General features: G+C 43.0%; 1 protein-coding gene across 1 annotated transcript in view; it reads right to left on the minus strand.

Moving 5' to 3' along the window:
* LOC111954776 (VPS50 subunit of EARP/GARPII complex) overlaps nucleotides 1–16950 on the minus strand; it is a 66184-nt gene that overhangs the window by 19816 nt on the left and 29418 nt on the right. Inside the window, exon 4 of the mRNA XM_023974691.2 lies at nucleotides 14362–14433. Coding sequence (XP_023830459.2) covers nucleotides 14362–14433 — 72 coding nt within the window. The remainder of the gene's footprint in view (nucleotides 1–14361; nucleotides 14434–16950) is intronic.

A 16950-nucleotide genomic window follows, 5' to 3' on the forward strand; every position in this document is an offset into this window, starting at 1 on the left:
CTGTAATTAGCCCTACACTTTTACGACTCTAGAACTGAATTAGCCTACACTTTACTACTAGACTGAACTAGCACAGTCACCTCACTTTACTCAAAATACAATTACTACAGACATTAAGCCTACACTACATGAACTTTAGACTGAAATTAGCCTAGACACGATTTTGAGAACTCACTAGACTGAATTAGCCTACACTTTACTCGAGACTGAATTAGCCTACACTTTACTACTAGACTGAATTAGCCCTTACACTTTACTTACTAGACTGAATTAGCCTACACTTAACTACTAGAACTGAATTAGGATAAAACAAGGAGACAGCTACACTTTACTACGAGACTGAACTAGCCTTCACGATTACTACAGACAATTAGCCTACACTTTACTACTAGACTGAAATAGCCTACAATTACTACGAGACAATTAGCTCCATACACTTACTACGAGACTGAATTAGCCTTCACTTTACTAACTAGACTGAATTAGCCTTCACTTTACTACTAGAAGCTGAATTAGCCTACACTTCTACTAGACTGAATTAGCCTACACTGTACTACGAGACTGAACTAGCCTTCACTTTACTACGAGACAATTAGCCTAACATTTACTACTAGACTGAAATAGCCTACAATTTACTACGAGGAACAATTAGCCTACACTTTACTACGAGACTGAACTAGCCTTCACTAGTCTTCATTGGTGTTTTCTGAAAAGCAAGCAGCTAAAGGACACAAAACGTCAATGTTGCATTGATGAAATGGAATAAGAAACGTAAGAAATAACTACCAGGGATGTTAGAAAATATCTACCAGGTTGGGTTAACTACCAGGTTGTAGAAATAACTACCAGGTTGGGTTAACTACCAGGTTGTAGAAATAACTACCAGGTTGGGGTTAACTACCAGGTTGTAGAAATAAAACTAACCAGGTTGGGGAGTCTTTTACATCATTAACTCACTACCAGGTTGTAGAAAACACCACCTGGTTAGGGGTGGATAATTAAAACGTGACAATCAGCTCATCCTAGCATTGATCTATTAACTACCACAGGTTATGTAAGCAATATCACTATAACTACCACGGTTGCTCCGTCACGCTTAAACTACAGCGTATGAGCTTAGAAAATAACTACTCAGGTTGGTCTCAACAAGCATGTTTAACTTACCAGCTGGGGTTAATTGAAGTTAGCTTCACCTACTTTAATCCCTGGCGTATAACATTACAGGACACACCATTGTATAGAAATAACCTACCAGACTTTGCAACCAACACTCATGTCAACCTTAGCTTAGGCATGCCCTGTTATAAGTCCTTATCTCAGTCTCAGCTAGAAGAAACCATGTTTTGAGTTACCACATTCGTCTCAGTCCTACCCAACACAAGCCGAGTCATCAGATCAATATAGAATTTAGGAAAACTGTCTAACAGACAGAAGAATCACAATAAATACACAAGGAAACTCACTTAGCCAATACACCTAGCAATGCATCACATACGAGATCATGTCTAGCTCTTTCGAGATTACTAAAAGCTTTTTGTTTCCTCCAAGTTATGTTGTGTGATAGCAGTCCTACTTGATCAATGACCTTATAACACGATTGTAGAGGCAAGGCCATGTAAGTGGGGCGGTATGCACATTCGTGTTATGCAGGATGCATATGGTAATCTACTCAAATGCCTTCTCGGTTAGCTGTTGAAGTATACATGATAACAGATCACACAGAGACAACACAATGCAGCCCCTCACGCTCGAACATTATGCTTCCAGCAGCCCATGTTGATGTGGCCACTCTCTTTCTAGTAAGTCTCAAAGTACAGAGGACGCTCCAGCAGTGACGGGGGAGCTTATATTTGCTGACCACCCCAATATGTAGCGGGGGACAATTTGTGCGCACTATTGTAACAGGGATCGTCTACTTGTAAATAAGCTCCTCTAGCTCAAGTGGTTGTGATCATGCTAAACAAGCCATTTAAGTATTGCCATAGATTTATTGAGTGGGGAGCGTAGCCTAGTGCGTTAGAGTTTAGAGCGTTTGGACTTAGTTAACCGAAATGGTTGCAAGTTCAAATCCCCACTGTAGACAACGAAAGGCTAGAGAAATCTGTCATTCTGCCCCTGAACAAGGCACTGTTCCATTGGCGTTAACTTTCTAAATAAAGGGAAAATAAAAATTTTGACTCCGGCCAATTTAAGGTCTCAAAACTTGTATTACGGTATGGCACTTAGGAACATTCAATGTTGTCTTGGTAAGCAACTCCAGAGTATATTTGCATTGTGTAAAGGTTAATTGTTCCTGCCTGAAAGGGTGAATTTGGTCTCCCATGATCTCGTTGTAAGGCCCATCTTTCTCGCTCTCTCTCTCTCTCTTCATATTCGAGCTTCTCTTTTATCTAAAAAACTCCTTAGTCCTTGCCTAATGGCACAAGCATAACCATAACAGGATTTGCAGCCACCACCCTGCTCTCTCTCTCTCTCATTCTCCTCACTTAGCTCAGCTGGCGTGCGGCGAGATTTGCTTTTACCTTTCCATTGGGTGTTCTGCTTATCAACTGCTTGATTACGCTGTATCCAGAAGGTGGACGTTTGGTAGGAGTATCTGGTTGAATCAAATACGCTGGTAGTTGATGACGTAAAAGGTAGCTAGCGCGCATAAAGAACCCATGATAGAAATGCCGCAATTCAATAACCCAAACTGGGAACTTGCAAAAATCTCAGAACATCAGTGTGTCTCAAGACAACTTGGAACTCTTGAATAATGAATAAGTCGTCCTCGGTGTCAAGATTATTAATTTGAACGGTTGCGATCCAATCGGGAAGTCTACATTGGCGTGAAACTCTCTCTTCTCAAACCATAAAGATCCACTGTGACCGTCCAAGATATAGCTCAGTTTGACCTTGTTTTTCTCCATGTTCCCGTTGTCTGATGAGCACCAAATGACATAGCGTTGTGCTTGTGTGCATAACAAACAACAGAATTAGGTGTTACCGCAATTTAGCAAGGACCACGTCTGCTGCGCTGCAAAAAGTATCCATACGACATGACGAGTCTTAGGGGGTTTCGTGATTGCAGTTGCTCATAGTGTGCTGGCTGTGAAAGTGAAGAGTGTAGTTTCTTTAAGAAAAGTTCAAATGACATTTAGGTATCGAAAGGAGATGGCCTTCCTCATTTGGAGAAAAAGTGAATGATTAAGTTTGGGCATCGCAAGAGTTGCTATGAATAGGTGAGGACAACATTTCCTGTGGATGTACTGTGAACATATCTGTATGCCTAGTGTGAGGAATTGCTGATATACACTCGTCCTGCGTTATTGAGATAAATGTTGTATATTCCTAGGGCTGCCATGTCATTGTGTCAAATAAACTCGTCTGTGTCAAAATGTGCATGCATTAGGTTAGACCTATAGGCAATTATCACTGCAGTATTATTACTGCTATTTGCATGTCCTCATTTAGCTCGTTATTGGAGTAACCAGAAAAAGCTAAACGAAGCCGATTGTTGTTAATTTAAGAATGTTAATAGAGAGGTGCAATATGGAGTTTACTTAAAAGGAAAATAATTCATTAGGGGCTACAATGTAGACTCGCGCACATATGAATGTGTATTTTTGCAGAATATGTAGTCCCTCGTGAGAGCTCGATAGAAACAGCACCGTGAAGCATTGATTGGTCTGTTGTTACCACTTATTAACAGGCATAAATAGCGATATTACAGTTGAAGTGTGGAAGTTTAGCCAGTACACTTAGGTTGTAGAATTCCTATAAAAACTCGTATTTCAACCACTCCACAAATGTTCTTGTTAACAAACGATAGTTGTTGGCAAGTCAATTAGGACATCTACTTGTGCATGACCATCAAGTAACTTTTCCAAAAATTGTTACAGACATCGAATACTCTATATTTACTTATAATTGCGACTTTGTTATTCACAATTCCAGTGTAGATTTAAAATACAAGAAGTTTACAGTACATCTTAATATGAGACATGTGACCTTTAAACACGCTTGCGAAAATTCCCCAAATTATGAGAGACCATGCGCTTTAGAAGCTTCTGATAGGCTAAATTGTAACATCATTTGAGTCAATTGAGAGAGATGTACATAGAGATATTGTAAAAATTTCGGCCTACATTCAAACTAAAGTGACATCAATATAGACATATACATCATAGAGCGAAATAAAAAAATTATTATACAGAGAAAAATACCTTAGAAAAAAATTGTAGACCTCCCAAAGTTCTGGTTCATCCTTGGGAGCAATTTCCAAACACCTGAAGGTATCACATTCATCTTGTACAAAACAACAGTACGCAAGTATAAACACCATATGACAACCCAGCAAGCCATACCGCATGGAAGGAGATGCGTTCTGTCTCGAGAGATGAATGTACTTTAGATGCACCTTTACAGTGCAAAATCAATCCAGAACAACTAATCAGAAGAAGCCTTCATTTTCACCATAAGTCTTGCTGCTCCTCCTAATATGTGTAATGATGAGCGATAAGATGTAGATGTATATATCTCCAGAATCTGGTTATAATGAAGTGATCGATGATGAATTGCAATCTCATTGCACTACAAGTCCCTCTTCCGCCATTTGTCAAATTGTAACTGAAATGCCCCAACAAAAACATTTCCACTGCCATTTCAGCCCTGCCACAGAAGGACCAGCTGACATCATGTCAGGGATTCTCTCGTAAACACAGGTGTGAGTGTTGACGAGTACAAGACTGGAGATTCACTCTTGTGATCTATTGAGTTCGAATAACGACAGGAAGCTTCAAAAGAGAGGGTGGTGCTTGGAATCACTGTTTCTTCCTCTGTCAACCATGGTTGCCGACAAGGAAAACACATTGCCTTTCATCATTGCTCTGCACAAACAAAGGGGCTTCACAGGCAAGGATATTTGCTTCCAGTAAGATTGCACCTAAATCAACCATTTATTGGATCATCAAGAATTCAAGGATTAGCTGTTCAATTATTTGTGAAGAAAGCTTTCAGGGTGCCCAAGAAAGTCCAGCAGCGCCAGGACCGGTCTCCTAAAGTTGATCTTCAACGTGCGGGATCTGGGCACCACCAGTACAGCAGCTTGCTCACCAGCAGGTGTGAGTGCATCTTCTCGCACTCGGAACTATTGTGGGAGGATGGCGCGTAGGTTACGTACAAAGTATCGGGTGCAGCTAAGGTCAGGGAGAGCGCGATTTCTCTTCCAGGAAAAACAATGTCCAGGGACAGACTGATATTTCTAAAAAGGTTACAGGGTTATGGATTGCCTGAAGGAGTGGGTAATGCAGACTGCGATATTGTTCTCGCGTTGATGAATTCCTCTTTCCGATTGTTTGGGGCATCCGGAAAAAGCTTGGCCGGAGAAACGGCAAGGTTGCGGCGTACCATCAGTGCTGTGTCATGCCAAACAGTAAAGCATCCTGAGACCATTCATGTTGTGTGTTGCTTCTCAGCAAGGGAGTGGGCTCACTCACAATTTGCCTAAGAACACCTAAGACCTATTGGCGCTAAAGAATCGGCATAACACAAAACACATTCTCTGCCACACACAAAGGGCGAAAAGCAACTATCTTGTCCAAGGCCAATGCCCATAACGAGACCAAATGTGAATAACTAAAGTAGGAATCTATCGGTCGAACAATATGCCATCAAATATTTTGGGTCCATGGCCAGTTGAGAATAAACACCCCCAGACCTTAATAATCCCATATTTTGAGAATTCAGTGCGTCAATTCCTTCAATAGGCGGTTTCTAGGCCGCGTGGACAAACAACTAGAACCCAGCTGACACATTCTGCTACAAAACTCCCAGCATTGATTATGCAAGAATTGTAGCTGACATCTCAGTCAGGAAATGTATCAGGCGATCGAGTTAATTGATCAGCGCGCACCACCAGTGTGGATTGCAGACTAGGTCTTGAAAAGAAGATTGGATGTTGATATTCATGACAAAAATGTAATGTTGTTAAATTTATAGTTAATGCACATTTGCTGGTGGCAGAGGCAGGTTAAATTCCCCTTTAATCCTTCCCTTATCCATTCGTAGTGAATGGCCTAACCGTAAAAATGCTTGGATAATTTGAGTTAATATCTAAATTAACCTGAACACACAACGTTTGGAAAACAACTTACAAAGTGAACGTTCTGAAAACGCATGGATATCAGATAGCCTATAATAAAGTAAACATTAAAAATGCAGACATTGATATACCCCTGGAATTTGAATCATTTGTCTGTAGTGCGCATGTGAGTGAAGTTATTAATACTTCATTGTTGATGTTGGTGAATATGTAATCTGACCTTCGCATACCTGCAGTGTCATGCCTGCACTTGTACCCTTTAGTAGATCTGTTAATGTGTTTCTTTTATTTTATTTCGTGTGTTGAGTGGCTGGTCAGAGGAATTTGTATGTACGTAGTCGTCTACACCATCTATTTTGGTTGTGTGTGTCGTCTGTACTACAGTATACATAGAAGAGAATATTTATAGGGTTGTTCTTAGGTGTACTGAAACAATCGTGTGCGTTGTGTCTCTACTGAGCTGGTTAGGTTCTAATGGTGAGCTCTTAATGGTTACCCAATCAAGGATCAAGCCTGCAACTTTAACGGTATGTCTCTGCGGTCATTCCCTTTTCAAGATACCAGAAGTTTAAAATCCAGTTTGTGTGTATCTTCTCTTCTCCCCCCCCCCTCTCTTCCTCCTCTGGAGGGGGGGCTACCAGGTTGGGTTAACTACCAGGTTGTAGAAATAACTACCAGGTTGGGTTAACTACCAGGTTGTAGAAATAACTACCAGGTTGGGTTAACTACCAGGCTGGGTTAATTTAACCCTGGACTAAATCATGCCAACACTCTCACACAGCATGCTGTATTTACTCAGTAGAAGAAACCATGTTTGTGCACCTACCCAACACAACATACTCACAATAAATACACAAGGAACTGACTTGCCACCTAGCCACACATACCCTAGTATGTTGTGGATAGCATCCGACTTATAACACATTTAGGGCAAGGCTGTAGTGGGGATAACACACACAGACACACACAGCTAGGAACATAATGTTCCAGAGCCATGTTGATGCTCAGTACACAGCTCCACAGTGAGGGGGAGCTGATATATTGCTGTACGGAGAGGGGGGTTGGGTAAGGGAGCTAACTGTAGCCCTGAACAGAACAGATGGTCGGACTGTTCAGCTGCTACACTCGCTTGCTCAACTGTATGTATGTGTGTGCAGATGTTCAGCTGCTACACTCACTTGCTCAGCTGTATGTATGTATGTGTGTGCGTGCGTGCGTGCGAGAGAGAGCGAGAGGGTGAGTGAGTGAAATAATGAATGTGAGATGGAGAGAGGGAGAGTGAGTGAAATAATGAATGTGAGATGGAGAGAGGGTGAGTGAAATAATGAATGTGAGATGGAGAGAGGGAGGGGGTAGCCTCTGAAATCAACCATATTGTTTTTATTTAAAAAAGTAGAAACCATACTATTACCTCTATGAGGTTATATAACGCAAAGATGACTGTGTTTGTAAGATGCCTACATGCATGTGTACATGCCTGGGAAACAAATTCTGTGTCAGGGGTCTATGCTTTTTACAAGGAGCACGTGTCCGCCTAAATTGGAAAAATGTTGGCACACACAAAGAAATGTAGGAGCACAATGAAAAATATTTGATGTAATAAACTAGAATCCTTCATTTTTCTAGGCGCACTGGTGCTCCTAAATTAGAATACAGATCGCACAGCTAAATATTTAGACGCATAGCAGTGGTTCAGTGTGAGGGGTCACTTCACTTCTAGCACAACACCAGTCCCATGTAGGATCCAGAGAAAGGGCTCATCCCTGCTACAGAGACCCTTCTCCTCTTCACTCAAACACAATTCATTCAAAAAACACATCCATATCATCAAAAAGCAGCAGTGTGGAAAAGACCCAATCACCTGCAGGATCCCACACCACCACACAGATTAGCCCGCCCATCACCTGTGGTCTGAGAGCCCAACAGCGAGGTATAATTCACATGTAATTGACTGGGATGCAGAGCGGAGTTAATAGCCCAATTTTCTGGCCTCACGCCCCATGCATTTTAGCTAAGAGCTGTCATTTAGCAAAGACTACTGGGTATCAGTAATAAATGGCACCCTATTCACTATATAGTGTGCACTACTTTTGACCAGAGCCCTATGGGTCCTGATCAAAAGTAATTGACTATAAATGGCGTAGGGTGCCATTTTGGACGCAGCCTACTGTAAGTGTTCTTCACCAGCTGCAGTTAGGGGTCTAAAAGCCAACAGCCAATCACATCGAATTCAGAAAGACAATCAACCAGTCATCGCCCTCGGTTTGTAGCGCAGAAGGTAGAGACCGTGAAGCTGGACAGAAACAGTAGGCGTTAAGTTAGCCTATACCCGTTAGCCTATACCACTGCAGCATCCTAACATTTCTCAATCATACACTGAGTGAGACGTTTCTATGTCAACACATTTTACACACTAAAAGGTGTAAAGGAACATGTTGATTTCGTGCAGAGCCGTGGTGGTAACACTCCGCGATACTTGTCACATACAACTACCCACCGCAATCGGAGCCCGGGCCTCAATGTCCACCCTTTCCATTATTTATCCTACCTGCCTGTCTCCCCATCTCATTTCCTTACTGCCTGAATAAAACTAAATGTTGATTTGTCTCATGTACTAATTTGAGGATTTGAGAGTTCCATCTGAGGTCTGTGATGCTAAGTGTGTCAGAGAGGCAGGGAGTGAAGTGGATCATTTCTATTTCTCTTATTACCTAAATGGCACAACACCAGCCCTAGTGATTTCATAACCAGCCTACTTCACCAGTTCTGCACCAAATGAGGTTTCTATAGTTTGTTAAGGGGAGACAGACAGTGGTGATGTACTGTATATCAAGCAGCTAAGTAAACACGGTGGCCATTTAAAAAAAGACTGTCTACATCCCAAATAGAATAATATCACCTAAATCCCTCAAACTCAACTCTGGACCTGGAAGCCAGCTATTTCTCCCCGCTAATCGGGGACTGATTTAGACCTGGGACACTAGGTGACCTCATAGGTAAGAGTTGAATACCCCTGGACTACATGGTGGATAATATCATAGCCTATTCCCTAAAAGTAGTGTCCTGTGTAGGGAATAGGATGTCATTTAGGACACAACCGGAGCATGAAACCCAGGAAGAGTCCTGGTCAATATCAATGAGTGAACTGGATCAATACACACCGCCGGCCCCTTCCTCCTCCTAATACACCTGGATCAATACACACCGCCGGCCCCTTCCTCCTCCTAATACACCTGGGATTCAATACACACCGCCGGCCTTCCTCCTCCTAATACACCTGGATCAATACACACCGCCGGCCCTTCCTCCTCCTAATACACCTGGATCAATACACACCGCCGGCCCCTTCCTCCTCCTAATACACCTGGATCAATACACACCGCCGGCCCCTTCCTCCTCCTAATACACCTGGAACAATACACACCGCCGGCCCCTTCCTCCTCCTAATACACCTAGAACAACTCATACTCACATTGGGACTGGATGTTTGTCTATTGCGTGTGCATGTGCACGTGTGTGTGCATGTGTACGTGTGTGTGCACGTGTGTGTGCATGTGTACTAGAGGTCGACCGATTAATCGAAATGGCCGATTAATTAGGGCCGATTTCAGGTTTTCATAACAATCGGAAATTTGTATTTTTGGGCACCGATTTGCCGTTTCTTTTTTATTATTTTTTTATACCTTTATTTAACTAGGCAAGTCAGTTAAGAACACATTCTTATTTTCAATGACGGCCTAGGAACGGTGGGTTAACTGCCTTGTTCAGGGGCAGAACGACAGATTTTCACATTGTCAGCTCGGGGGATCCAATCTTGGAACCTTACAGTTAACTAGTCCAACGCAATAACGACCTGCCTCTCTCTCGTTGCACTCCACAAGGAGACTGCCTGTTACGCGAATGCAGTAAGCCAAGGTAAGTTGCTAGCTAGCATTAAACTTATCTTATAAAAAACAATCAATCATAACCACTAGTTTACTAGATATTATCTAGCGTGTCCTGCGTTGCATATAATCTGACTGAGCATACAAGCATACAAGTATCTAAGTATCTGACTGAGCGGTGGTAGGCAGAAGCAGGCGCGTAAACATTCATTCAAATAGCACTTTCGTGCGTTTTGCCAGCAGCTCTTCGTTGTGCGTCAAGCATTGCGCTGTTTATGACTTCAAGCCTATCAACTCCCGAGAAGAGGCTGGTGTAACCGAAGTGAAATGGCCAGCTAGTTAGCGCGCGCTAATAGCGTTTCAAACGTCACTCGCTCTGAGCCTTCTAGTAGTTGTTCCCCTTGCTCTGCATGGGTAACGCTGCTTCGATGGTGGCTGTTGTTGTTGTGTTGCTGGTTCGAGCCCAGGGAGGAGCGAGGAGAGGGACGGAAGCTATACTGTTACACTTGCAATACTAAAGTGCCTATAAGAACATCCAATAGTCAAAGGTTAAATGAAATACAAATGGTATAGAGGGAAACTTCTTACCTGGGAATATTGAAGACTCATGTTAAAAGGAACTACCAGCTTTCATATGTTCTCATGTTCTGAGCAAGGAACTGAAACGTTAGCTTTCTTAAATAGCACATATTGCACTTTTACTTTCTTCTCCAACACTTTGTTTTTGCATTATTTAAACCAAATTGAACATGTTTCATTATTTACTTGAGGCTAAATTGATTTTATTGATGTATTATATTAAGTTAAAATAAGTGTTCATTCAGTATTGTTGTAATTGTCATTATTACAAATAAATAAATAAAAACCGGCCGATTAATCGGTATCGGCTTTGAAAAATCATAATCTGTCGACCTCTAATGTGTACGTGTGTGTGCATGTGTACGTGTGTGTGCATGTGTACGTGTGTGTGCATGTGTACGTGTGTGTGCATGTGTACGTGTGTGCGCATGTGTACGTGTGTGCGCATGTGTACGTGTGTGCGCATGTGTACGTGTGTGCGCATGTGTACGTGTGTGTGCATGTGTACGTTTGTGTGTGCATGTGTACGTGTGAAAGAGCTGTTTTGTGTGTACCCATGTCCATGTAGCCAACTTATCATCAATCAGTTAATCACTTGAACAATAAGTCGTAGAGTACAGCAATCCATATAGTTTCTCACACACACACCCCATAATGACGAAGCGAAAACAGGTTTTTAGATATTGTTTGTAAAAAATGTAAAAGAAATACCGTATTTACATAAGTATTCAGACCCTTTGCTATGAGATTCAAAAGCTCAGGTGCATCCTGTTTCCACTGATCATCCTTGAGATGTTTCTTCAACTTGGAGTCACCTGTGGTAAATTCAATTGATTGGACACGATTTAGAAAGGCACACACCTGTCTATATAAAAAGGTCCCACAGTTGACAGGGTATGTCAGAGCAAAAACCAAGCCATGAGGTTGGAGGAATTGCCCGTATAGCTCCGAGACAGGATTGTATATATAAATATTTATGCAGCATTGAAGGTCCCCAAGAACACAGTGGCCTCCATCACTCTTAAATGGAAGAGTTTTGGAACCACCAAGACTCTTCCTAGAACTGGCTGCCCAGCCAAACTGAGCAATCGGGGGAGAAGGGCTTTGGTCAGGGAGGTGACCAAGAAACCGATGGTCACTGACAAAACTCCTCTGTGTAGATGGGAGAACCTTCCAGAAGGACAACCATCTCTGCAGCACTCCACCAATCAGGCCTTTCTGGTAGAGTGGCCAGACGGAAGCCACTGCTCAGTAAAAGACATGACAGCCCTCTTGGAGTTTGCCAAAAGGCACCTAAAGGACTCGAACCATGAGAAACAAGTTTCTCTGGTCTGATGAAACCAAGATTAAACTATTTGGCCTAAATGCCAAGCGCCACATTTGGAGGAAACCTGGCACCATCCCTATGGTGAAGCATAGTGGTGGCAACATACTAGGAATCCTAGAAGTTATAGAGAGACTTCCCCCTCTTACAGGTTACAGCAGAGCCCCTGGCATCTCTAAAGTGGATGATAATCATACAGCAGACAAGTAATTAACTGAGAGATGAGCCTCAGCCAACGATGTGTCAAAGCTGTCAATTACACTGCAGACCTCCACCACCTCCCTATATAGCAGCCATTCTCTACAACAGCTTTCTGCCAAACCGGAGGGGGGGGGGGGGGGAAATCACACATTTGTTTTGGATGGAACTCATTTAAGGAGAAGTTCTATGGAAGTTATCAATGCACCATTCCTATCTACAATACAGTATCTACTCCTCTGCCTCAGCGAGGGAAATAATCAATTTCACATCAGCGCATAGGGCTGGAGAGGCCCTATCAACAGGTATTATCAGAGAGAGTCAGATCCTATAGGGAGTGTCATTATGCATGTACACAATGTAGCACAGTGGAAGTCTATATCCAAAGCTATAATATGTGATGGAGGAGAAACCATCCTTCTCCTATGCATTGTTTGAAAGGATCAGATAGGTGTGTAAGCAATACAGTGAAAATTCCACCTTACCAATCAGAGGACAAGATAGAGCTATTACCGTACATACCTACAGGAAGTGTCTAGGGGTCGTTTGCTAACTAGGGGATGACTTGGAATTCTGCATACGATGATCTCCATCCTACGGGTGGGGGCGAGGCGATCTGAGGCCGGGTTAGTCATTCACAGCCTGGGTAAGGCAGAAGACTTGATAAGGCCCCTGGTCCTCTGGTCCTGGTATTGACCCCTGGGGTCTCAGGCTGGCAGCCAGCTGTCTGCTCTGTTAAAGAGCTCTGTCAGACAGTCAGTGTTCTGTCCACAGAGGCCTCCATCTTTCATCCTACCACCGCTAGGGATCATGACTCTGGTCCTGCCTCGCTCCCTGAATAGACAGCTCTGCTGTGTGAGACACAATGCAGAGCAGAGGCTAGGGAGGGAGTCACAGTGAAGGACGAGAAAGAAGGAGAGGGGAAGGATCCAGATTTTCTACCCTTCTTCCAAAGTGTGCAGCTGCACACTCCACATCATGAATTTAAAAGCATGGATTGGTGTAAGCATTGGCTTGAGGGAGTTTCCCACATTGTTAAATCTATGACAGGGAGTATGCAAGTGCACACTTCAGGAGAAGTGTAGAGAATTATTTATTTAGCCGTATTTTACCAGGTAAGTTGACTGAGAACATGTTCTCATTTACAGCAACGACCTGGGGAATAGTTACAGGGGAGAGGAGGGGGATGAATGAGCCAATTGTAAGCACATTCAGGGAGACGAGGAGGGTACAGAGGGAAAGATGAGGCAGGGAGGAAAGGAGGATGCAAGAAGAGAAGGAGGATCGAAGGAGAATATGGGTTGCATATTTCTAAAATGATTCTGATATAGTTCCTCTGCTGGCTAGCTCTCTGCCCTCCAGGCCTGGGTGACCTGCAGAGAACCTCTACAATAGTGATGATGCTCTTTTTAAGCAATAAGGCACGACGGGGTGTGGTATATGGCCAATATACCACGGCTAAGGGCTGTTCTTCTTGGGGTGGCAGGTAGCCTAGTGGTTAGAGCGTTGGGCCAATAACCGAAAGGTTGCTAGATCAAATCCCAGAGCTGACAAGGTAAAAATCTGTCGTTCTGCTCCTGAACAAGGCAGTTAACCCACTGTTCCTTCATTGTAAATAAGAATTTGTTCTTAACTGACCTGCCTAGTTAAAGGTTAAATAAAAATATTGGACACAGCCCTTAGTCGTGGTATATTGGCAAATCCCCAAGATGCCTTATTGCTATTATAAACTGGTTAGCAACGTAATTAGAGAGGTAAAAATAAATGTTTTGTCATTCCCGTGGTATACGGTCTGATATACCACGGCTGTCAGCCAACCAGCATTCAGGTCTCGACCCACCCAGTTTATAATTACTAATAACACTTTGGGCCTGCAGCAGAAACACTACCAGTGACTAACTATTAATCACAGTATATCTGTGTAGCGGTGTAAAGGAGTCTTGCTGAATATAACATGCCGATATCCACCTGGGACTGCACTTCTCCAATGTGCAATACAGGAGTCGACTGTATGTACATGCCCAGGCTGAAGCAATAAGCTCAGGGTTAACAGAAATGATATAAAATTGGTGATTTTGCAGTTCTATGTTCTCTGTATTCAGGTGTTGCAGAGCAATATACTGTACTCAACTATTTAAGTCCTTGTTTTGAACACTAAAGATGTTGTCGTAGAATGTTATGTTGGACTTCGAAGTGCACGGATACAGTATAAATGGCATAGCTATTACCAATCAGGGAGAAGTATCCATGGGAGTCAGTGACCCAGCGCTGCTCATGTCATTTCCTTCACTTACCGCTGCTTGTTGTCTCTTCAGCTTGTCTCTGTACTCCTCCAGCTCCTGCAAGTTCAGCTCAGGTGGGAGTTTCTGTCATAAACACACAATAAAAGCATTGTAACAATACAATAAGAATACAATGCCCACACCAATAACTTCTTAGAAGATAAAGCTATTCTGTGGAATGCTTTGGTGTGTGGAGTGAACCACCTGCCAGAAAATAAATCAAAAGATTACTTATCATGGACACCGAACTGAAATCCAAATGCTAGCAGCTTAGAACCGGGCAGGATTTCGTTTAATTTGTTTCTTTTAGAAGTTAATCTTAATTCTTTGGAGTTTCTTCAGCATCAGCTCTAGTTTGCTTAAGTACCATTTTTCAAAAGAGCCTCCAAGGTCTTCATAATTTAAAAAGAGAAGAAAAAGTGGCAGAATTGTATAGCATACATGCTTAGACGTATAATAAATTAAAATGGAGGAGCACTACTTAATTGGTGAAGAACAAACAAGGGGAAAGACAGCAGCAAAAAACTAAGCACTGAGGATGATGGGTAATTGCTTTCCACTTGGCTGAAAGTCTAATTTTGTAATCTGGAAGGTTGTTGTTCTTGCGACACTGCTAAATCTAATGAGATTTCACACCCTTCCTCCGCGAGTGTTTTATCCATCAATCTAGAAGTCGTCGGCATGTGAGCAGGAGAAGACGCCACAATGACGCTCGAGTAGATTTGGGCCTAACTAACTGATACACCCGTCAAGGGGGAGAGGTGTCCCACATAACAAGTTTGGGAACCAGGGGGAGGGAGGTGTAGGTAGGGAGGCCCCAAGTCACCAACTAGTCAGTGTAGACACCACTGAGGCCCAAGTCGCTTTAACTAGTCAGAGTAGAACCCGCTGAGGCCCCAAGTCACTGTAACTAGTCAGTGTAGACCCTGATGAGGCCCAAGTCACTTTAACTAGTCAGTGTAGACCCTGATGAGGCCCAAGTCACTTTAACTAGTCAGTGTAGACCAAGTCACTAACTAGTCAGTGTAGAACCCGCTGAGGCCCCAAGTCACTGTAACTAGTCAGTGTAGACCCCGCTGAGGCCCAAGTCACTTTAACTAGTCACTGTAACTAGTCAGTGTAGACCCTGATGAGGCCCAAGTCACTTTAACTAGTCACTGTAACTAGTTAGTGTAAACCAAGTCACTGTAACTAGTCAGTGTAAACCAAGTCACTGTAACTAGTCAGTGTATACCAAGTCACTGTAACTAGTTAGTGTAGACCCCGCTGACTGCACTGTTTGGTACTATAATGTACAATGTATAGTGTACATGATGATCGGACTGTTATGGGAGGTCCAAGCCTGTTACATGGCATATGCCTCACTCTTCCTGTGGTGCTTCCTGTGGTGGGTAAGGCTTTTGTATGCTGGTGGGGTGTCTTGATATCTGGGCTAAGTGGTGATAGTCATCGAAACAAACTAGGATCTATTGGACTGCATGGACAAATATAGCTCCAGATACAAGCGTTGATTTATAATTAAATGGAACATGTAAAATAATAAGATAGTAAAAGACAGAATAGCTTATAGCTTTTTAAAAGCGTGGAAAGAAGGTCCTTCACATATTGTCTCAGTGACAATAACAGCAACAAAGGGGAGAGTGGGTAGAAATTCCCTTGTTGCCGTTTATATCCCTTGTTGCTGAGGGTTTAGAGCTTGAGGTAGTCACATCATACAAGTACTTGGGAGTATGGCTAGACGGTCCTCCTCTCAGCACATATCAAAGCCGCAGGCTAAAGTTAAATCTAGACTTTGTTTCCTCTATTGCAATCGCTCCTCTTTCATCCCACCCATGCTAGATTACAGAGACGTCATTTATAGATAGTCAGGTAAGGGTGCTCTCGAGCGACTAGATGTTCTTTACCATTCTGCCATCAGATTTGCCACCAATGCTCCTTATAGGAAACATCACTGTGCTCTATACTCCTCTGTAAACTGGTCATCTCTGTATACCCATCGCAAGACCCACTGGTTGATGCTTATTTATAAAACCCTCTTAGGCCTCACTCCCCCCTATCTTAGATATCTACTACAGCCCTCATCCTCCACATACAACACCCGTTCTGGCAGTCACATTCTGTTAAAGGTCCCCACACATCCCTGGGTCGCTCGTCTTTTCAGTTCGCTGCAGCTAGCGACTGGAACGAGCTGCAACAAACACTCAAACTGGACCGTTTAATCTCCATGTCTTCATTCAAAGACTCAGTCATGGACACTCTTACTGACAGTTGTGACTGCTTTGCGTGATGTATTGTTGTCTCTATCTTCTTGCCCTTTGTGCTGTTGTCTGTGCCCAATGTTTGTACCATGTGTTGTGCTGCTACCATGTTGTGCTGCTGCCATGTTGTGTTGCTACCATGTTGTTGTCATGTGTTGCTACCATGCTGTGGTCTTAGATCTCTCTTTATGTAGTGTTTTGTTTAGGCTGCAGCATACACTGTACTGTAGACCTAACTGACTAACTCACCAGCTTGGTGTGTCCTCTGGGTCTGTAGTGAACAGTGGGCCTAACTAACTGACTCACCTCCAGCTTGGTGTGTCCTCTGGGTCTGTAGTGAACA

This window comes from Salvelinus sp. IW2-2015, linkage group LG30 (assembly GCF_002910315.2).
Source record: "Salvelinus sp. IW2-2015 linkage group LG30, ASM291031v2, whole genome shotgun sequence".
Classification (NCBI taxonomy): Eukaryota; Metazoa; Chordata; class Actinopteri; order Salmoniformes; family Salmonidae; genus Salvelinus; species Salvelinus sp. IW2-2015.